A 23884-nucleotide genomic window follows, 5' to 3' on the forward strand; every position below is an offset into this window, starting at 1 on the left:
GAAAGTTAGAACACCAAGCAGTGGCTTTAAGACAAGACATCTAGCAGTTTCAAGCCATCATCATGCATTTTACTTGGCCATAAAACCAGGATGACATGTAGCACATTAACAGTCTGAAGCAATGGATTATGTATCACATACACAGCTCATGTCCTAATATAACAATACGCTACAAGCCTACACCATTGTGCTGCTAAATCCTAATCCTCGCTTATCCCTGGCAGCATGAAGAGCAGCTTGACACGAGCATGTCTCAATAAACCTGCTGGCCGGGACGGATAAAGGATGTTACCTGGATGGAGGAGAGAGGAGGGGCCTATGGACTAGGGAGCAGATCGTGTGGCTTTTGGCCGCGACGTCCGAGCTCTTAGCCTAACTGTATCAATGGAATAGGTACAATCCCGTTCGTTAAAAAATTTGTATCTCTGTGTATATCCACCTAAGCTTCCAACAAAAGATCAAGGTGACTTGATTAATCATTATCATAAAAAGAAGTTACTTGATTAATTGTTAGATGATTTGATGTTGGCGTCGATACCGCAAAGAAGAAAATTAGAAAACAATTGCCATCGATTTGGGCCTTCAGCCTTATACAAGTACAGTATGTGAATTGGGGCCTTCGCAACTTTTAGGAACAGAAATGCTACCTCATCATAGTGATGCAAGTACCGAAAATTAAACATAAGCACACACATGGTAACACATGACAGACGTAATAAAACAACAACCATCACGCCGCAAGAACGTGCACGGCTGCTCATGGGATCCAGACGACGTGGTCCTGCGGCAGGAAGTGGCAGACCGGCGCGGTGCCGGGCTTCACGCCGAGCACCCGGAAGGCGACGTGCCTGGGGTTCCACCCGGACGTGTCGGCGTGGCACACCGCGACGGCGGCCACGGCCGTGCCGTCCCCGCCGAGCATCGACACCGAGTACGCCCGTGCCCGCCGCGCCAGGTGGCACGCGAACACGGCGTGCGCGGCGTACGGCTCCGCGTGGCAGGCGACGAGCCGGCCGCCGCCGCCGGCCGCGCGCTCCACGCCAGTCATGGTGTACTCCTGCCTCGGCGAACCCTCCAGCGCCACAAGGGTGGAGACGGCCCTCACGTCGCTGGTCCCGAGGCTGGACGTGGCGAAGTCGACCATGGACTCGAGCGACGTGGCGCAGGCCTTCCTCTCGCCCTCGGCCGCGGGCGCCTCGCAGTCGCGCAGCGTCCGCGCCATCTCCGCCGCCGCGACGGAGCCCGGGCTCAGCGAGAAGCGGCCGAGGATGTCGGGCAGCTTCTCGGAGGAGAAGGGAGTGGCCTCGGCCTCGCGCCGCGGGAGGAACCTGGCGCCGGCCGCGGTGCTGGTGAACTGGACGGTCATCTTCTTGCCGGGGCGGAGGTCCTCCTCCTGGAAGAGGAGCGCGGCACTGGGGCCGTCGTGCAGCTGCGTCCGTTGCGGCGTAGTTGTAAATGAACGGAAGAACGTCGCCGTGGACGGTCGGGCCGCCGCCGGCTGTGTGCACAAGCAGGGAAGAGGAGTGTTACGACGTATGTTCGGTTGACAAGTCTATATATATGTACTCCACGTACGTACGTACCGACGACTGTCTGGAGCTTTTTATTATTATACCTGAAGAGTTGCCGTTGAGGAGCTGGGAGAGGGAGCTTGGCATGGGTGTGTTGGGAAGAGCAGACTTCCAGTACTGATCCGGAGCTCGAGCTGCATGGCTTCCTACTGATGACGACGCAATCTGCATGCAAAACCACAAGAGCATCTATGCTTCAGAGATCGTCTGAAAATGCATCACGATACCGATACAACAGCAAAAACTCCCACAGGCGTACAACTTCTTTGCATAGTTTCAAGTCTGAACATACATATATAGTTTTGGATTTAGGCCCATATGTGGTCCAATCTGAAAATTCCAAAGCATGCACAACCTTTAGTCCCATATTGCTAATTCAAGGAGAGGTTGCCTTGCTTAAATATGGGAGTCTCCTCTCTATGCAAAATAGATGCAAATGAGAGAGAAGGAGAATATCTGCTTCAACACGTTCGACTACGTTTTGCGCATGATCATTAAGTAATTTCCTTGCGCAATCTTGTTCTAGACAGTATGTTGCCTGCTTACTTGTTTTATTTGCTTGCATCATTTTTTATCAATGTGTTTTTCCTCCAAATAAAATCTGGAATGTTTTTTGGGCACATATTTTCAACAATCCAAAAACCTGATTGTCTATTTTTGTAATCTAGCAATGGCAAATGCATCTGATGCCATGAAACCTGAGAGGTTTGGAGGTGAGAACTTCCACACATGGCAGACAAGGGCTAAGTTTTGGCTCATATCATTGGGACTGCGGTGGGTGATATACCCCATGTTTCCCTTCACAGAGGAGCAGACCATGCAGTTTGATAATGCGAATAACACCGCATTGGGCTGCATCCTTACCATCTTGGCGGATCAACTCTACGATGTGCATATGAATTACTCATCGGCCACCATGTTGTGGGAGGCTTTGGAGCAAAAATATGCAGAAGCTGAAGTCGGTCGCTGGCTGTATGTGCGCGAAAAGTTCTTTGATTTCAGCATGGACAGTGCTAAATCAATTGTAACTCAAGCACACAACCTCCAGCTTCTAGTTGGCGAGATTGCACATTTGGGATGTGCTTTACCTCCAAAGTTTGTTGCAGCAGCGATTGTTGCTAAACTTCCTGCAGAGTGGCGTGATTTTGCTACATCTCTGAAGCACAAAAGAGAAGAGAATTCTATTGAAGATCTCATTGCAGCTCTTGATGTGGAAGAGAAGGCAAGGGCAAAAGATGTGCAGGTGAAGAACGTGCAGAACAGTGCCAATTTTGTTCAAAAGAAGAAACAATTTAACAAGAAGGGTCCCAAGATGAATAAGAATACTAGCTTTAAAAAGAAGAAAACAGAGAAGAAGGATCTGAAGGATCTCACCTGTTTCATGTGTGGTAATCCTGGTCATTTTGCCAAGGATTGTCATGACCGCAAGGACAGAATCACTAAACTGACCATTAGCGAGGCCTCAACTCCAGGAGGGTACGGTAAATCTCCTGTTGTTTATTCTGCATTTCAGTCTATCGACTGGTGGGTTGATACTGGTGCAAATGTTCACGTGTGTTCTGATGCTTCTTTGTTTTCTTCATAACAGGCAGCAGGGACTACCAGCGTCCTAATGGGAAACGGAACGTGTGCTTCTGTTCTTGGTGTTGGTACGGTAGATCTGAAGCTTACTTCAGGGAAAACCATCCAATTGAAGAATGTCCAGCACGCGCCTGCGATAAACAAGAACCTATTGTTGAGTGGGTTTGTCCTGTGTAGGAGTGGTTATAAGCTAGTATTCGAGTCGAATAAAGTTGTAGTGCCTAATTTGGGACTTTTATAGGAAAAAGCTATGACAGCGGAGGCTTGTTCCGTCTAAGTACTATGGATTCTTTTTATAGTTTGAATATTACTACTGCTTTGAATAAAAATCCTACTGATGTATGGCATTCGAGGTTCTGTCATGTTGGTTTTGATACAATTGCTAGAATGTCCAGATCTAAGTTAATTCCTAAATGTGATATAGTCAAAAATTCTAAGTGCCAAACTTGTGTGCAAGCAAAACAACCTCGAAAACCTTTTAAGGCATTAGAGTTTGAGAAGAATCTGGCACCACTAGATTTGATCCATTCTGATTTGTGTGAGATGAATGGTGTTTTGACTAAAGGAGGAAAAAAGTATTTTCTTACTTTTATTGATGATGCAACGCGTTACTGTTATGTTTACTTGCTCACGACTAAGGATGAAGCGCTGAACTATTTTAGAATATATAAGGCAGATGTTGAGAACCAGTTAGAAAAGAAGATTAAGAGACTTAGAGATGATCGGGGAGGAGAGTATATCTCTAATGACTTTTCTAATTTCTGTTCTGAGTATAGGATTATCCATGAATTTACTCCACCCTATTCACCACAATCAATTGGTGTAGCTGAGAGGAAAAACCGGTCACTTACAGATTTGGTGAATGCCTTGTTAGAGAGTGCCGGTATGCCTAAGATGTGGTGGGGGGAAGCAATCTTGACTGTAAATTTCGTGCTCAATAGAGTTATCACCAAGAGAAGTGACATAACTCCATACGAGGCATGGAGGGGCAGAAAACCCAATGTCAACTTTTTGCGAACGTGGGGATGCTTGGCGAAAGTCAACATTCCAGAGCTGAAGAAAAGAAAACTTGGGCCGAAAACAGTCGATTGCATATTTATAGGATACGATCAGAATAGTCCTGCTTATAGATTCTTGGTAGTTAAATCCGATACTCCAGAGATTATAGTAAATATAATAATGGAGTCTAATTATGTTACTTTCTTTGAGGATATCTTTCCTGTGACCGAGTAGCAATTCTTTAGAAAATGTGGATGCAGTCATTCCTAACTCTGAACAAGTTGAGAACATACCTCTGCGAGTGGATAATGAGATACCTCTACGAGAGGATAATGAGGAGGATAACAATTTAGTCATCACTCCGCGCAGGAGTAAGAGACAAAGGGTTGAGAAATCTTTTGGAGATGACTTTATTGTATACCTTGTGGATGATGTGCCTACGACTCTGGCCGATGCTTATGCATCTTCAGATGCTGAGTATTGGAAAGAGGCAATCCATAGCGAGATGGACTCCATCATGGCAAATGAGACTTGGGAAATCACTGAACATCCTATTGGGTGCAAACCTATTGGATGCAAGTGGATTTTCAAGAAAAAGATGAGACCAGATGGCAATTGAAAAATATAAAGCGAGGCTTGTGGTCAAAGGCTTTACCCAGAAAGAAGGTGAAGATTATTTTGACACCTATTCACCTGTGGCCAGATTAACCACCATTAGGGTGCTCATTGCATTAAGTTGCTTCCTATGGTTTACACATTCATCAAATGGATGTGAAGACAGATTTTCTTAATGGAGAGTTGGAGGAAGAAACCTATATGGAGCAACTTGATGGTTTTGTGGCTAAGGGACAGGAGGGTAAAGTATGCAGATTGTTAAAATCATTGTATGGCCTAAAACAAGCACCCAAACAATGGCATGAAAAATTTTATCAAACCTTAACGTCTGCTAGTTTTATTGTAAACAAAGTAGATAAGTATGTATATTATAATCATGGTGGGGGTCAAACAGTGATCTTGTGCTTGTATATGGATGACATACTTATATTTGGGACTAACACTGTCGTGATTGACGAGGTCAAATCATTCTTATCTTCATGCTTTGACATGAAGGATCTGAGAGAAGCAAGTGTTATCTTGAATATCAAGTTGACCAAAAATGAGAATGGGATTATTCTAAATCAATCTCATTATGTGGAAAAATTACTGTGTCGCTTTGGTTTTGAAAATGCAAAAGTATCCCCTACGTCCTACAATGCTAGTGTAAAGCTAAGGAAAAATAAAGACGAAGGGTTGGACCAATTGAGATATTCACAAATAATTGAATCCCTTTTGTATCTTGCTGGTGCAACACATCCCGACATATCTTTTGCTATGAGCAAATTAAGTCGTTTTACTTCCAATCCAGGGAGGGATCATTGGGAGGCACTACAGAGAGTGCTACGTTACCTGAGGGGTACAATCGAATATGGAATTCACTATACTGGTTATCCATATGTATTGGAAGGATATAGTGATTCCAACTGGATTTCTGATGCGGATGAAATTAAAGCCACGAGTGGCTATATATTTATACTAGCAGGTGCTGCAGTTTCATGGAGGTCATGTAAACAGACCATTTTGATGCGGTCAACCATGGAAGATGAGCTTGTAGCACTTGACACGGCTAGTGTTGAGGCCGAGTGGCTAAGAGAGCTACTCATGGACTTGCCATTGGTAGAGAAACCAGTTTCGGCAATCCTTATGTACTGTGACAACCAAACAGTACTGATCAAAGTTATGAGTACTAAGGATAATATGAAGTCCTCGAGACATGTGAAGCGGAGGCTTAAATCTGTTAGAAAGCTGAAAAACTTCGGAGTAATTGCTGTGAATTATATTCGCAGTGAGAAAAATCTAGCAGATCCCTTTACTAAAGGGCTTGCACGGATAGCGATTTCTGTTGCAAACATGGACATGGGGTTGAGACCCATTTAGTTTCAAAGTAATGGTAACTCATTTCCTTTGATAGGAGATCCCTGATTTGGAAAATGAGGAAAACAAGTTATTATTGTAACGGGGAGTACAGATCATTTAAAATTACCCATGTTCCATATAATGTACTCTCTTCTGTATGGAAGGTTGGTTATTATGCCTTAATGTATTCTAGTGTCCACTGAGGGAAAAGGTATCGTCATACAGGATACCTAAAATGAATACACCTGTATAAGCTAAACTGATACGTCGCAGTTCATGAGAGTGGGATACTGTCTGGAAAGCTCATGAGAAGATCAGGGAGCAAGACCTTTAAAAGCTCTGTTTGGACTTGGCGTTTTGGCAGCCTAGTACCAGTTGCATCTTCAAAAGAAATCTGACAGCAAAAAGCTATGAATTCAAGGCTTAGTCCATTCACAAGCTGCTGGAAGATGGATCTTGCTGATCTAGGTGTAAGTTCAACCCGTATGGGACTTACACCGAAAATCTGGTATATATAAAGAATGTTCAGTACAGCAGCTTTGGAATTGGTGGGGGATTGTTGGATTTATGCCCATATGTGGCCCAATCTGAAAATTCCAAAGCATGCACAACCTTTAGTCCCATATTGCTAATTCAAGGAGAGGTTGTCTTGCTTAAATATGGGAGTCTTCTCTCTATGCAACGTAGGTGCAAATGAGAGAGAAGGAGACTATTGCTACATGCACACACAACTCGTGCGCATTTTCGCATGAAAAATCGCGTGACTTGTGACTTGTGACTTGCGACGAGCACGACGTGTATGTGTACAGCAGGTTGTTGTTTGTGCAGTTACTATTTTATTTTATGCTGAGCCTAATAGCGATTCAATGTGATTGAAACTGCCATTTTAAACAACAATAAGGTATGTCAGTTTCAACAATTTGATGGTAGCAGTTTTTGTCATTCAAATTGGCAATTTCTACTGCTTGATGAGGCTGTTTAATAGGAAAACTGATGCACTACGAAGGTCTATAACACCAGGAGATGTTCTAGTTGAATGGACGCTGTTACACATTCCCACTCGCTGTGCTGAATCTCTTGCTGCTGCACTTCGTCGACCTTCGAATTTGGTGTGCACCGGGCTTGAAGGAAATCGGGATCTCTGAAACCACTGTCGCGAGACTCCTGCAAGGGGCGGCAACCAGGTTTTTGGGCAGCGTCTTCACACGACCGCTTGGTGATTCTGCAACATCTTCTTCAACACGTTCGACTACGTTCTGCGCGGGATCATTGAGTAATTCCCTTGCGCAATCTTATTCTAGACAGTATGTTGCCTTCTTACTTGTTTTATTTGCTTGCATCATTTTTTATCAATGTGTTTTTCCTCCAAATAAAATCTAGAATTTTTTTAGGCACATATTTCCAACATATAGTTGGTGTAAGCTGAAGCTCTAATGATGAGTGTGTTTTCCAAATTCACATTGAGCAGGTAATCAGGTATATATCTTCGTGCCGATAGACAGGGATCACCGTACCAGCAACTGAAGGAAATGATGAGCGAGATAAGATGCACACGAGACGAGCTGTGTGTGGTAGTGAGACACTGAGTCACTGACCAATAGGAAGCCAAGCAGGACGGCAAGGAGCCTGCCCATGGATGATGATGAAGATGACCAATGAGAACCCTGACGACCACAGAAAAGAAGAACGATGCAGGCGATGGCCCTGAGCAAGTGGCACTTCCCAATATTTAATTTTATAACCCAAACCAGGAAGCAGATCCGGAGTTGAGCGAATTATTGGCACGAAAGGGATCAATAATCCACTGCAGCCCGAAAGAATGCAACGTATCTGGTGGAAACCATCTACCCCGTGTAATCTTGAAAACTATGAATCAAGACCACAAGATGCTAATCCAATGGATAGGATTAGAGGTGGGATTATTTTGCAGTTAAGCCTCCCCACCCACCGGCCAATTTTTTGAATCCCCCCTGAAGCCAGGTGTCCGTTTCTCCCTACCCTTCTGCCCTTCCATCGCAACTCCCGTGTCCCGCCGCCGCCACGCCTGTGCGCCCCTGGTGATTCGCCCGGTGCCAATGTCCCGCTGCCACCCGTGGCTCGCCGCCCTGCTCCATCTTCACGCGAGCGAGCGAGGGAAGCATTGGCTAGGCTTGACCGTGGGGCCAGCATGGCTGCCGGCGAGCTTGAGCTCTGTGCAAGGGGCCAGCTCCCCATGGCCGCCCGGGCGAGCTTGAGCTCCGCCGTGGGGTCAGCTCCCCATGGCCGCCGGTGAGGAAGCCTGTCCTAGGGGGCGGCGCACGCTCTCCCGCACGCACGACCGCCGGCGGGGTCGAGCTCCCTGCCGCCGCTACACGAGCTCCCCGGGACGCCGTGCCTAGTGCCCATGGCTGGCGGGGCGAGGTCCGGGCGTGGCGCGCTCCATGGCCGGGAGGACGAGGTCCTAGGGTGGCACCTCCATGGCCGGTGAGGGCGAGGTCCAGACGCGGCGCCCTCCATGGTCGGCGGGCCGAGCTCCAGGGCTGGGGGGAGGCGAGGTCCAGGCGTGGTGCCCTCCATGGTTGGCAAGGTCCAGGGGCGGCGCCCTCCATCATGTGAAGACAAAGCAGTCGTGGCTCTCCTTGATGTTGCACTTCTTCCCGTCGTCGTTGAGCCATGGGCGGCGATGGGACACTGGCGCTAGGTGAATCGCCAGGGGCGCACGGGCGTGGCGGTGGCAGGACACGGGAGTCGTGATGGAAGGGTAGAAGGGCAGGGAGAAACAGACGCCTGGATTCAGGGGGGTTCGAAAAAGTGACCGGCGGATGGGGGGCTTAACTGCAAAATAATCCCACCTCTAACCCTATCCATTGGATTAGCATCTTGTGGCCTTGATTCATAGTTTCCAAGGTTACACGAGGTAGATGGTTTGTACCAGATACGTTCCCCAAAATAATTGGAGTGCGACCTCTGAACCACCGGCAAAAGCGCGCTCCTCCTTTCCGCGGAGACATCGCGCTGGACAATATCCATCTATCGACTAAGGGTGTGTTTGGTTGGTTGTATCATTTGATTCAGGTATGAAATGATTCAAAATAATAATGATCATTTCGTTTGGTTGGGTGAATTGTACCAACTCATCGAGAATGAGGCCATCCCACTTAATACATTATTCTACTAATTAGAATGAACCATATGGTACAAGCAAATTGCTTAAACCACCTCACTCAGGATCATCCATGCATGCATCATGTGATGCATGCAACCAAACACACCCTAAAGACACCATAATATCCAAGGCTGCACGAAGTTGCATTGCAGCCCATGTGGTGTTATTTTTTTCTTCTACTTCTTCATCTAATTTTTCTTATTTTGCTTTTTCTTATTCCCTTTCCTTTTCTTCCCCTTTTCTTCTCGGTTTCAATTTCCCTTTTATATTTCCTTTTCATTTTTCTTACTCCCTCTAGTTTTCATATACATTTTAACTAGTTAATTATCTTTTCCTTTTTATCCATTTTCCTTTCTTTTTCTTCTCATTTTATTTTAATTTTTCTTTCCTATTCCTTTTCCTTATTATTTATTTTTGTTGGATTATCATATTTTTCTACTTATTTCATTTTTATTCCTAGTTCTTTCCTTATCTTCTATTTTCATGAATTATAATGTTTGTTCTATCGATATATTTTTTCTAGATTATAATACTTATGCTATGTCCATATTGTATTTGTTTCACATGTACAACTCTTTTTTTCTAAGTTCATATAATTTATTCTATATTTATAAATATTTGTTTGGCCAATTCATACAATTTGTTTCATAAGTTCATATAATATGTCCAAGTGTACAAATCTTTAAGTTCATATAATTTGTTCTAGATGTTCAAATATTTATTTTGCAACTTTTTCAATTTAATGCAGATGTAAAAACTTTGTTCCATGAATTCGTATAATTTGCTATAGGTACATATCTTAAAAAAATTCACAACTCGTTAAAATTATTCAAAAAGTCATCCAAATATGCTCAAGTGTGATTTTAATTATTTTGATGATATATTAACAAAAAGGTACACTGATTCAATCAAAATTTAATTTAGATGTTCGGAGTCTATGTTTTCTTACTTCCAAAAAACAGTTGGAATATGATTGCATCATCTAGTTTTTTTTATTCTTTTTTGTTGCATGTGTATGAAGTGCATCTCCACCGCGCACTCAAGTAGCACCATGGATATCTATCTATCCTATGTGTCGTTTCGGCCCAAAACGTAAATATTTATTGGGCCTGATGGACCTTGCTGGCCTTGGGGCGATAAATCTTTTTCGAGCACCCGCACGGCCGCACCCACGCACACGTGTACAGCGTGCAGCTTGTTGATCAGACTCATGACGATGTTAACAATGATTTGGTGAGGACGAAACAAGCGAGACGGAGACCTGGCAAAGTGGCAATATATCGCTTCTTGGCGTGAAACTCGATTATTCCATCTCGTTATAGGCTTATAGCTGCTAGCCTAACCGTATCCTCCTACGATTTGACTTCAAAGATGTATGTACTGTATAGCCGTATATAGTGTATAGTCTTGTGCACTCGTGTGGTTTCTTAATAAGAAACCTGACGTATTCAAATTTGTTTGTCTGAACCAACATGGGAAATATTTCATTTATAGCTACTTTATTGCATACAGTTCAGGTATAACCAGAAACCATGCACTAAACCATCTCGTGCATTTATGACATCTTTATGAGATTCCAAACTTAGGTCAGTTTCAGCGGAAGTTTCATGGTTATAAATATCATGTCACATCAGTCTTGGTAACAGTGCAATTATACCGTCAGATTGTAAGTTGTGCTCATATCTCCATTTATGATTGCGAACGTGTAGCATTATTTTTTATATTTTTTTAAAGATACTTGGTCAGGCACCCACATTGCACGACGGGCGCGTGAACATATTTTGTACATACTTGAGCTTCACGTTAGTAATTTACTACTGCCACTAGCAATTATAAGCCCTCCAACTCCAAATGACGCTACATCGACGGAATCTCGTTCAAAAGATCTACTCCCTCTGTTTCAAATTATAGGTCATTTCAACTTTCTTAGAGAGTCAAACTATTTTATGTTTGATCAAAATTATAGAGATGATTACAAAGATTTATAGCACCAAATAGATATACTAATGAAAATATATTTAATAAAGAATCTAATCCTACATATTTTGTATCGTAAATGTTAGTACTTTATTGTATAAATTTGATCAAATTTAAAATGCTTTGATTCTTTTAAAAAAAGTCGGAACAACTTGTAATTCGGAAAAAATGAGAGGCAAACCGCCCGGTGCGGCACCCGCGCGTGCACAGCGTGCCAAGTGCCAACCGCCACCAACCCAAAAAAACAGATCCGGACAACGAACGGGCGGGCAGAAGCGGAACCGGATGCCGGGCCCGCACAACGACGTCACTCCAGATCCCGCAAAGGCCAAAATCTCCGCCGTCCAACGCCCCCGTCGCCCTCCGGTGGGCCCCGCGACGGCGCAGGCCCGCGCGCAGTGGGACAGCCGCGCACGCCACGCGGTTGGTCAGGAGGACGGGCCGACGGGAAGCACAAGCGACCGCGCGAAGCCGACGTGGCCCGGGCCCGCCACGCGGCGCGACGCGAGTGGGCGCTATATAGTGCGCCCTGTTCTCGGCCGCTCCGTCACCGCCCCGGCCAGAAGCTTCTTGACCTTCCTCCCCCCCCTGGCCTTTTCTCTCTGTGTCACGCTTCCCTCGCCTGAGTGGTGGCTCGCTCCGCCCAGGTCTCTGGTCGAATCGAATCGGGTGGGCTCGGGCTCGTCTCCCAGGAAAGCGCAACGAGATTCCTCGCGCGCACGGCAGATCGCGCGGGAGTGGAGGGAGTGGGGGAAACGAGCCGCGAGTGCGCGAGGAGCATGGGATCGGAGGGACGGGGCTGGAACGGCGCGGCCGCCGGCAGCGGCGACGGCGTCGGAGGCAGGGAGGAGAAGCCGACCACCACCGCCGCGGTGGCCGCGGGGGCGCCGGCGGACGTGCCCACGTCTGCGGCCTCCGTCGACATAACCCTGCCGCTCCCGGAGATGACGCCTCGCATCATGCAAGTGCCGTGGCCCCTCTGCTCCTCCCCTGTTTTTTCTGATTTGCCCGTCCGTGCTCGCGCCTGGCGTTGGGGTTGGGTGGGGGTTCGTTTCGCGCTGATGCGTCGCTGAGCTCGTGTTCGTGAGCGTGGCAGGGGGTGTCGGGGTGTGCTCGTGGCGCGCGCACGAGCTGGTTGTGTTTGAGGAAATGCCTCCGAGTGCGTGGGGGGACAAGGGGGATGCGCTTATGTTTTTCTGCTTCTCTGATTTGGTGAGTACTTTACTTTTCCAGAGGCCTCTGCAAGGAGTTGGTCAAAGGGTGGTCATCGCTGGACAGCTCCTGCTTCTCCATCGAGACGGTGTCTGGCGGCATCACGAATCTATGTGAGTTCCCTGCTCGATACCCTGACAGTTGCACGGCCTGTCGCACTACACAGATTTGAGATTCCTCAACCTTTCACCTGTGCGGCGGAGTAGCAAATGATTCTACAGGCCGTGATGTTCCAGAAGCAATGCACACGCAGTTGCTTAAAATTTAGCACGTCGTTGACCTCAGGACCTCAGCTTTTTGTTTCCGCTGTAACGACTGCTTGGCCGCTGCCTTCTACTTTTTTTTTATAATCCTGCTTCGTGCTACTTATTGTTCCTGTTTGCATAAGAAGGGGCAGATCTTAATACTTTTCACAAACTTTGTGGGATTAGAGACTCCTTACCGTCACTGCATGGTATTTCCTTTGTGCTGTATCTTTCCTGCTGTCATGCTTGCAGAATTTAGAAAATAATAAGAACCTGCTGACTCTGTAGATGCACCTCCCATAAGGATGATTGGTATGAACAATTATTCATGTGTACAGCAATAATTACTTCCAATACGTCGTCCATGATGCTTATTCGTTCTTACCTACAGTGCTGAAGGTGTCTGTCAAAGAAGACACTGACAATGAGTTTTCTGTGACTGTTCGGTTGTATGGACCAAATACAGACTTGGTGATCGATCGGAAAAGGGAATTGCAGGTCAGAATCTTAATGTTACAAGATTGTATGTTACAGTCATATTATATTTACATGCATCCTATAATATTCCACCATGATTCTACCATGTCCTTGTGCTGGTCTTATATTTTTTTCCAGTGCATTTTCAATTTTTGGGGGTAGACAATAGTCATGGTTTCATAGTAGCTTCTATACTACCAAGTTCATTACCTCTTGTTTCATATATGTGCCTTCCTTTTCTGTGACAAATCAAAGGTCTTAGTGTTCTTGTCTATTGTTTTCCACTATAGTATTCTTTGCTGATCTAATATACCAAACAGTGGACTAGTTTTGTGGGGAAATTTTACCATCTAAAAATGCTAATTTATAATGGCACTCTTTAGAAAGTTGTCCTGGACTGTACACACAATATATCATAGCCACAAAATTACGTCTCATTCTGGGTCTAATATCTTTCCTAATGCATGCATCTATTATCATCATGGTTAGGCGATACCATATCTCTCAGCTGCAGGGTTTGGGGCTCGGCTACTTGGAATTTTTGAGAATGGAGTAGTTCAGTCATTCATCAATGCTCGAACACTCTCACCTGCAGGTAGGCATACTTCCATTCTAAATAATGCATGGGTGTGCTCCACATCAACTTAGTGTGATAGTTTCTCTATTCACTTTTTTAGATGTTTGGAGAGGCTCTGTGAAATTCCTCTGGAAATAAATATGCTGATCCTTATTATTTTGTTTTCCAGACATGAGAGAACCTAGAATAGCAGCTGAAATTGCCAAGGAGCTCCACAGATTCCATCAAGTAGACATTCCAGGGCCTAAAGAACCGCAACTGTGGGATGACATATTCAAGTTTTTGAAAAAAGGTAGCTGAACTATGTTGCTGTTTTGAGAATGGTGTTTTTATCTCATAGGCATCTCAAACATGACACTCTTTTTGGTCTGAAGTTTTAGAAGTTACATCAATAATATTCATGTTTACCATCAAATGCCTGTTGCAGCTTCAGCATTGAAGTTTAAGGATAACGAGAAGCAGAAGAGATATGAGACAATCTCATTTACAGAAATACAAGATGAAGTTCAAGAACTTAAGGTACCTTGAACTTGAAGTTGACAATGTACCATGTGATATTTTGTGCCTAGTCCACTTTATTCTTCTTAAAATCATCTTCTCTGATTTTCCATATTTGGCCAAATGATTATTTAAATTCATTGTAGTTGATCCTTCTCTGGTACAGTGGTAACATCCATGTAGCATAGTGATGAAGTTAAAGACTGGTTGTTGCGGGTGAGGGGTTTTAGCTCACTCAAGGAGTTAAAATCAATGATAGCAGTTCCTCCTGCTTATTATCTGTATACCTTCAGATTTCTATATCAATATTTGTGTTTTTGCTGTCATTATTATACGACTTACAATCCTCTTGTAGGATCTCTCGGATCTTCTGCATGCGCCTCTGGTTTTTGCACACAATGATTTGCTTTCAGGAAATCTGATGCTCAATGATTCGGAAGGTAAAATCTATTCCCTTATATTAATTTCCCCATTTTTTATTATTCATTTGCAGAACTAAACATAGTGGTTGTATGCCTATGTTGTTTCCTTTGCCAGGGAAGCTATATTTTATTGATTTTGAGTATGGGTCATACAGCTACCGCGGTTATGACATTGCAAATCATTTCAACGAATATGCAGGATTTGATTGTGACTACAACATGTAAGTTATCTCCGTGTCAGTAGAACGATCTGAAGAAAATTATTATTGTCATGTTGTTGATCAGCAGCATTCATTTGGTTGCTTCTCTAGGTACCCAGATAAAGATGTCCAGTATCACTTCTTCAGGAATTATCTGCAACCTGATAAACCTAGTGAGGTATGTGAAACAAAACCAACTGAAATCTATTCATGCTAGTAGTTTTGCCTTTGCTTGTTTTGGATGAAGTTAGTAAAACTTCGTTGTATGTTCTCTTGAGTCATGAATTGATTAGCATTTGTTTCTTCTTGGGTACGTCGGATATCTGGCATTCATAGAAGGTGCTACATGTGCTTGACATTTAGAGTGCTCTTGAGCTGAACATGAATTGATCAGCATTTGTTTCTTCTGGGGTACATTGGATGTCTGGCATTCATAGATGGTGCTACATGTGCTTGACATTTAGAATGCTCTCGAGCTGAGCATGAATTGATTAGCATTTGTTTCTTTTGGGGTATATCGGATGTCTGTCATTCATGGAAGGCTGAAAGACCTTAAAATAGTTTGCCCCCCAGGCCCCCAAGGGTGTAACATAGGTTTTTTTATGTTCTGAAGTAATTACAGTAGAAGCGTATTCTCAGTTCTCTTTTCTTTTTCCAACTGAAAGGTGCGGGCACAAGATCTGGAAGCACTTTATGTCGAAACAAACACTTTCAGATTAGCATCGCACATTTACTGGGCATTATGGGCCCTTATTCAGGTGAGCAGTGCCCTTGATTCTGCATCCACACTTTTCTTCTTTTGGATCCACCTTGGTTTTGACCCCATGTAAAAGACACTGAATGACAAACTTTATGATTGTCACTCGAATGCAGGCAAATGTATCCCCGATTGATTTCGACTATCTTGGGTACTTCTTCCTAAGGTACGGTGAGTACAAGAAACAGAGGGAGTCCTGCATTTCCTTGGCACAAGGCTTCCTCTCTGAGCTGAGAAATGGCTAGAACCTGATAATCTGTTGACGAGTCAAGAATGTGATCCGCTCCCCTCATGGCGGGTAGGCTTCGGCTGCTGCTCAGAAACTCTATTATGGTGGTGGTAGCAGCCTCTCGTTGTTGTATCTGATGTTAGAAATTCGTCATGGCCTGTTAGGAAGCCACACGATGGGTCCTCGGGAAAACACCTGTATACTTCTATTTGTAATAAACACAGTCCTGATGGGTTCTGCTCCGTGCAATTTGTTGTGCATAAAAGCTATCCATGTTTAAGCTTTTTGATACATTCTGGCAGAAAAAGTATAGTTTAAGATTAGCAAAACTGCAAAAGTAAGGCTTTCTAGAAATTCCCTTCCCCTGACCTTGGAGTTTTCAATATTTGGTGCTGCATTTTTGAATAAATAAAATTTTGGTTGATAGCATCAAATGTAACTGGGGCAATTCATTCCATGCTTTGACAAGACATTGAATCCATGAAACGCCAATGTTTCAGACAGTTTTCAGACTAGATCATGGTTTAATATTGTGTTGCGTTTGAGCCTCGAGGCATGGGCAACGCAGTCAACTGGCGAAGAATTTTTGGGATGAAAAAAAAAAGTAGATAAAGGGGGATGATAATAGCATGCTAAGAAGCAAAAGCTTTCTTTACATTGCATATTAAGGGTGGCAAGATTAGAAGTGGTGCTCCATGGATTCCACGCTAATATAATTCAGAAGCACCCAATTTTTTTTCCATGAATTCCCATCAGGTTTGAGGACATAAATACAAGGACTTTGGTTGTGCTACGAAAATGTGCCTAAAGTTAGACAAACTCAGCAGAGGTCACAACACTTGCTAGACCGGGAGAAAACATATCGACAGAGTGGCACAATAGCAATAGTTATCAGCTACAGCGTTGCGGACTCGAACCTTCCAGGTCCATAGGAAACCGTGCCAATTCAGCCAATGGATCCTCAGGCTCCTCAATTGTGATGGATAAGTCTATGTACTGTTTGATCTTTGTGGAGCTGCAGCACTCCCTACATGCTGCAGCTGTTTGGTCTTTGTGGGGCTGCAGCACTAGGACAACATCTAGGACAGCATCTTAGACTAGCTTTTAGGATAGCATCTTAGACTATCATCTTAGACTAGCGTCTAGCATATGCTTGGCTACCCACCAGTATATCCCCAACCCCTTGGTTGGTCATGGCATTGTGTGAGAATAAACCAGAAAAATTGCCCCAACTTCTAGTATCATCCTCTCAATGAGAGTAACAGTTCAGCTACTAACAACTGGTATCAGAGCCGTGCTATCCTGTACCTTGAACATCTCCTGCTCACATCCTTCCCCAGCCACCCTTCGTTCCCAGCCGGTAGCAGAAACACCGGCTATCCCTGCTCACTCCTCTCTCTCTCTCTGCAGAGACAAGCAGCAGCTCGTCGGAAGTAGCCTCTTCCCCACGCAGCAGCCCCCTAGTGGCGCGCTATGTCCGTAGGATAGTCTCAGCACTCAGTCGCCTCGAGTGCGTGGCGTTGGCAGGAGGCCGAGCTCGCCGCGGCAGAGGAGTGCACGCGAGCGGCGGCAGAGACCGCTGCGACGGCAGCAAGGGCGTCGAGGCTGGCGGCGGCGGAGCTGGCTGCAACGAGGACGGAAGCGGAAGCGGCGGCGGCGGCAGCGAAGCTCGAGGCTCTACGAGGCGGTAGCATCGACAGCTCTACCTCTGCCGACGACAGCACCAATGTAGAGCTCGAGCTAGCGAGGGAGGCGGCACGAGAGCGGGCGGCGCAGGGGCAGCCACGTACCCCCCGCGGGCACAACGGCGGCAACCTAGACGGGCGTGCACGCGCCGGCGGCGCTCCTGGCGGGGGCGCGCATGACAACCACGCTCCTGGCGGACGTGGTGACTGCAACTCCCAATGCGACCCGTGCTTCAACCCCGCACTGGAGGTCCAGCGGTTGCAGGAAAGGGCTGCCCAGCTGGAGGCGGAGATGGAGTTCGACCGGCGGCGCGGCGGTCGAGTCGACGGAGAGCGCGACCCTTACAGGCAGCGCGGCTCTCCCTCCTCGGACCAGCGCCATGGTCACCACGGGGTCCAGGCTGTTGTCAGGGATGTCAGCCCTGGTAGTGGGTGGCCTACCCTCACCAAGACCAACTACGTCGAGTGGGCTGCGGTGATGAGGGTGAGGCTCCAGGTGCGGCACATGTGGGAGGCAGTCCGGCTCCAGGTGCGGCACATGTGGATGTCCTCATCATTGCAGTCCCGCCCGAGATGCAGTTCTCACTTTCCAAGAAGCGGACTGCCAAGGAGGCCTGGGACGCCATCGCTGCGGCATGCATCGGCAGCGACCGCGCCCGCAAGTCCACACGTAGGCACTTTGCAAGGAGTGGGAGAACCTGGCCTTCAAGCTAGGTGAGGACGTTGATGATTTTGCTCTCCGTCTCAACACTCTGTTGCAGAAGATGGTGCAGTACGGCGACGACACCTACAATGAGGAGAGAGATGTTGAGAAGCTCATCTGCTGCGTTCCCGAGAAGTACAAGCAGATCGCTCGCTCGATCGAGTCTCTGCTGGACCTCTCCAAGATGTCAATCGAGGAGGCGATAGGTCACCTCAAGGTCGTCGACAACGACGAGCCACAGCCTCCCTCAGGGCCTGTCATCATTGGTGGGAAGCTCCATTTCACTCAGGAGCAGTGGGAGGCCCGCTAGGGTGATCGGAAGAAGGGGGAGCCTTCTTCCTCGACAGGCGACCGCAGGTGCGACAAGCCGCGCAGGGCGCCCAAGGCGTGACAAGACGCCGAGGATGGCGCGTGAGGAGGCGCCCAGGGTGGTGCCACCGGCGAGCGCAGGCCAGCACGAGGTGACACGTGCCGCAACTATGGCAGGCTTGGCCATTGGGCCAAGGACTGTCGACAGCCAAGACGCGGCCAGGCTCACATCGCACTGGCGGAGGAGGAGGAGCCGGCTCTGCTCCTAGCACACGCAAGCATCGAGCTACCTCCAGCGGCATCGGCCGCAGCGGCTCTCCTCCACCTTGATGAGCCGAGGGCACATGCCTTCCTCGACGATGGCTCCAGCAACGACAAGACTGATGGGTGGTGCCTCGACACTGGCGCTACCCAGCACATGACCGGTCGGCGGGAGTTCTTCACCGAGCTTGATTCTAGCGTCCGAGGCACCGTTAAGTTTGGGGATGCCTCCGACGTGGAGATCAAGGGCGTCGGATCCGTTATCTTCATCGCCAAGTCTGGAGAGCACAGGCTGCTCGTCGGAGTGTACTACATCCCCATGTTGAGGAACTCTATCATTAGCTTGGGACAGCTGGATGAGAACGGTTCGCGCGTGGCGGTCAAGGACGGAGTCATGAGGATTTGGGACCGCCATCGTCGCCTTCTTGCCAAGGTAACCAGAGGCGCAAATCGACTCTACATCCTTAATGTGCAGGTGGCACAACCCCTCTGCCTCACTGCTCGTCGGGATGACGAGGCGTGGCAGTAGCACGAGCGCTTCGGGCACCTCCACTTCGAGGCCCTAAAGCGGCTGAGTGCCAAGGAGATGGTGTGAGGCATGCCATGCCTTGACCACGTGGAGCAGTTCTGCGATGTCTGTGTGTTGACAAAGTAGAAGTGGCTCCTCTTTCCCCAGCAGGCGAGCTTCCGAGCCAAGGAGCGGCTCGAGCTCGTGCACAGGGACTTGTGTGGCCCGGTGACACCGGCCACATCGGGAGGACGACGCTACTTCCTGCTACTCGTCGACGACCTCTCCCGCTACATGTGGGTGATGGTCCTCGACAGCAAGAGAGAGACTGCGGACGCCATCAGGCGCGCGCAGGCTGCTGCGGAGGCGGAGTACGGCCGCAAGTTGGACGTGCTGTGCACTGACAACGGCGGCGAATTTAGGGCGGGTAAATTTGTGTTGTACTGCGCTGATGAGGGCATTCAGCGCCACTACTCCGCACCGTACAGCCCGCAATAAAACGGCATTGTCGAGCGGCGCAACCAGACGGTTGTGGGGATGGCTCGGGCCCTCCTCAAGCAGAGGGGCATGCCGGCTTTTTTCTGAGGAGAGATGGTGGTGACGGCTATCTACATCCTCAACCGCTCGCCCACCAAGGCGCTCGATGGTAGGACGTCGTATGAGGCTTGGCATGGGCTCAAGCCGGCGGTGTCCCACCTGCGGGTCTTTGGCTGCCTCGTGTTCACCAAGGAGCTTGGCCACATCGGCAAGCTCGACGACAGGAGCACTCCGGGAGTGCTCATCGGCTACGTGGAGGGCTCGAAGGCCTACCGCATTCTCGACCCGAAGACACAGCGTGTGCGCACGACGCGTGATGTTGTGTTCGACGAAGGGCGAGGATGGGCGTGGGACAAGGCGGTGGACGATGGCTCGGCTCCGATGTACGACGACTTCACTATCGAGTACGTCCACTTTGAGGGAGTTGGGGGAGCAGGCAGCTCTTCTTCACCGAGTGTGCCTACCCCAGTCCCCGAACCTCCACTGACTCCGGCGCCAGCTACCCTGGTAGCGTCACGCTCTCCAACCACAACTTCAGCTGCGACGAGTCTCTCGCCGACACCACCATAGCCGGCGATGCCACGTACTCCAGCACCGATAGCCACCCCTCCAGGCACGTCTACTCCGACACCAGCTCATGTCGAGCACAACTCGGTGGAGTTCGCTACTCCGCTCTCTCATGACAAGAAGCGCATCGACGCGTACCACGACGGCGATCCATCGCAGTACCGTACGATGGAGGACCTCCTCGGCGACCAGCCGGTGCCGGGACCGGTGCCTCACAACCTGAAGGCGTAGTTGCACCTTGCGTGCGACGACGGCAAGCCTTGGTCTTTTGCAATGCAGTTGGAGATGGACGCGGTTGAGAAGAACCGCACCTGGGAGCTTGCTGACCTCCCTCGTGGTCACCGTGCGATCACCCGTAAGTGGGTGTTCAAGCTGGAGAGGGATGAAGCCGGTGCCATCGTCAAGCACAAGGCTCGCTTGGTGGCACGCGGGTTCGTGCAGTAGGAGGGGATCGACTTCGACGATGCCTTCGCCCCCGTGGCACGGATGGAGTCCATGCGACTCCTCCTTGCGCTGACCGCCCAAAAAGGCTGGTGCGTTCATCACATGGACGTTAAGTCGGTGTTTCTTAATGGTGACTTGAAAGAGGAGGTCTACGTGCACCAGCCGCCGGGTTTTGTGATCCCTGGCAAGGAAGGCAAGGTGCTGTGCTTGCGCAAGGCCCTCTATGGCTTGCGGTAGGCACCGAGGGCGTGGAATGCCAAGTTGGATTCCATGCTCAAAGGAATGGGCTTTGAGCAAAGCCCGCACGAGGCGGCCATGTACCGGCGGGGCAATGGAGGAAATGCCCTGCTGGTGGGTGTCTACGTCGACGACTTGGTGATCACCGGCACCAAGGATGTGGAGTTGGCGGCGTTCAAGGAAGAGATGAAGGCCACCTTCTAGATGAGTGACCTGGGGCCTCTCTCCTTCTACCTGGGGATCGAGGTGCACCAGGACGACTCCGGGATCATGCTTCGACAGACCGCCTACACCAAGCGCGTCGTAGAGCTAGTTGGGCTCACCGACTGCAACCCAGCTCTCACTCCAATGGAGGAGAGGCTGAAGCTGAGTCACGATAGCTTGACGGAGGAGGTAGACGCTACGCAGTATCGGCATCTTGTGGGGAGCCTTCGCTACCTCGCCCACACACGGTCGGACTTGGCATTCTCCGTCGGCTACGTCAGTCGGTTCATGCAGCGACCGACGACGAAGCACCAGCAGGCCGTGAAGAGGATCATCCACTACATTGCGGGGACTCTCGATCACGGTCTCTTCTACCCGAGGTGTCCCGGGGCAGCACACTTCTTCGAGTATAGCGACAGCGACCACGCCGGCAACATCGACACCAGCAAGAGCACGAGCGGGATTCTCTTCTTCCTCCGCAAGTGCCTCGTTAGCTGGCAGTTGGTCAAGCAGCAGGTGGTGGCCTTGTCCAGCTATGAGGCTGAGTACATAGCGGCTTCCACCGCTTCAACTCAGGCGCTCTGGCTCGCTCGGCTGCTTAGTGATCTCCTTGGCAGAGACGCTGAAGCAGTGGAGCTTAGGGTGGACAGCAAGTCTGCTCTGGCTCTGGCAAAGAACCCCGTTTTCTAAGAACGGAGCACATCCGGGTGAGGTACCACTTCATCCGAGGCTGCTTGGAGGAAGGGAGCATCAAGGTAAGCTACATCAACACCAAGAATCAGCTTGCGGACCTACTCACCAAGCCCCTTGGGAGGATCAAGTTCCTTGAGCTCTGCTCCAAGACCGGGATGGTCCAACTTTCCCACAAGATGACGCACAAGACTTAGGGGGAGAATGATGTTTGGTCTTTGTGGGGCTGCAGCACTCCTGCATGCTGCAGCTGTTTGGTCTATGTGGGGCTGTAGCACTCCCTGCATGCTGCAGCACTAGGACAGCATCTAGGACAACACTAGGACAGCATCTTAGACTAGCTTTTAGGATAGCATCTTAGACTAGCATCTAGCATATGCTAGCCTATATATATGTATCCCCAACCTCTTGGTTGGTCATGGCATTGTGTGAGAAGTAAACCAGAAAAATTGCTCCAACTTCTAGTGTCATCCTCTCAATGAGAGTAACAGTTCAGCTACTAACAAATTGTTGGGTAAGACCAATAGGGTTTGGGTACTGGCCATCTGTCATTCAGAACAAACAAAACTTCAGAAAAGACAGAAGAACAAATTCAAGTGAGACATTGCAACAAATATTCCTAAAATGCGTTAGGTACCTGTTTGGACTATGATTGACAGTGTTACCAGCATCCATGATCCTATCAAACACACATACAAAAAAAGCTTGCAGATCTACGCATCAACGTAAGGTGCTTGATGGAGTGAATTCTTAGTCATCAGAAACCGTTTGACATTTCAGACGGGGTTCGCTTGCAAGGTCAAATAGGATAGGAAGCAAAGTGACGGCAGTGAATGACATGCAATTACATTAGACACTGAAGAACGTACCCTCTTGTCTCAAATTGCCTCATGCATTTAAGAATATCATTCCTAGGCAAGAATGGAGTTTCTTCCTTTTCATAAAAGTTCATGCCAATGAAGTTACCACTGAAATCAACAAGGGGCCCTCCAATCCGAGCCTGGCAAAAAAGTTGTGACAGTGAAAATGGGTAGAACTGCAAAACAGGTCCTTGTGATTCCTAGAATAAGTACTTCAGTGTGCAGTAACAGATTAAGTGTTATCCTAATGCAGCTATTTATATCCATGATGTAACAATTAAAGGAATTGAGTAGTATACCTTGGTGATTTTACAAGTGGAGACCATAAGTTTGTCGCGATCAAGATTGCTTTTTCTGTCAGCAACTATTCCACGTGTGGTTGTTAATCAGCCACTACTGAAAAGACGCCCTACAGCTACCACCACACTAGCGGTCTCAATTTCCATTGGATCATAGAGATTTGCTGCACGAATATCAGCAAACACAATGTTGTTGACAACAGCAATGTTAAGCTGTAAATTACAGTACTGCAGCGTCCCTTTGGCACATTGTCCATTTGGAAGGCACACTTCAATCTGCAATGGAAAGAGTGTAGTCAATATGTGTGTCTTTTTTTCCTTATCTCAAGAGTTTGTCAGTGTGTTAGACAAACATGCAGCACTAGTACAAATTAAATGGCAAATCCACCTGCAAGTTATCAACAATTGTGTCTTCATCATCAGAAGACCTGACCAAGCTTGCTGATGTCAGCACACTCGTATCTAGATCATATTCTATAAGTATGCCTGAGCATGCAAACCACCTTGTTTTCCCTATGCATAACATATTTCCAGTTATTATTTCAGTGATGACCGATGTGGAAACCAAATGATCGAATTACAGTACCATCACCGTTAAATGAAGCAAGGGAGACAACACTCTGAGCCAATTTGAAGCAAGTTCACACTGAGTTCATTCATGAAATCTCCACTAGAGCCATCCAATTTGCAGAATTTCTCATCAAAAGAATGAATCAAGTGCATGCCAGCTGAGTGAA

The 23884-nt window shown here is 47.8% G+C and overlaps 3 protein-coding genes across 3 annotated transcripts; 2 read left to right on the forward strand and 1 right to left on the reverse strand.

Annotated features, from left to right (window-relative positions):
* Positions 1-757: 757 nt before the first annotated feature.
* LOC101786670 (BURP domain-containing protein 3-like) lies at positions 758-1381 on the reverse strand. Its single transcript, XM_022824321.1, has one exon. The coding sequence runs from the start codon at positions 1364-1366 to the stop codon at positions 758-760; it is 609 nt and encodes a 202-aa protein (XP_022680056.1). The 5' UTR covers positions 1367-1381.
* Positions 1382-11813: 10432 nt separating this feature from the next.
* LOC101779414 (probable ethanolamine kinase) lies at positions 11814-16269 on the forward strand. The gene is made up of 11 exons (XM_004956838.3): positions 11814-12187; positions 12460-12551; positions 13075-13181; positions 13650-13755; positions 13907-14029; positions 14165-14256; positions 14591-14675; positions 14773-14878; positions 14969-15035; positions 15523-15615; positions 15731-16269. The coding sequence occupies exons 1-11, from the start codon at positions 12006-12008 to the stop codon at positions 15857-15859; spliced, it is 1182 nt and encodes a 393-aa protein (XP_004956895.1). The 5' UTR covers positions 11814-12005; the 3' UTR covers positions 15860-16269.
* A 5029-nt stretch (positions 16270-21298) lies between these two features.
* On the forward strand, positions 21299-21988 carry LOC106804162 (uncharacterized mitochondrial protein AtMg00810-like). The gene has a single exon (XM_014804707.1). The coding sequence runs from the start codon at positions 21299-21301 to the stop codon at positions 21986-21988; it is 690 nt and encodes a 229-aa protein (XP_014660193.1).
* The last annotated feature ends 1896 nt before the right edge of the window (positions 21989-23884 follow it).

The sequence above is a fragment of the Setaria italica genome, chromosome II (assembly GCF_000263155.2).
Source record: "Setaria italica strain Yugu1 chromosome II, Setaria_italica_v2.0, whole genome shotgun sequence".
Lineage (NCBI taxonomy): Eukaryota > Viridiplantae > Streptophyta > Magnoliopsida > Poales > Poaceae > Setaria > Setaria italica.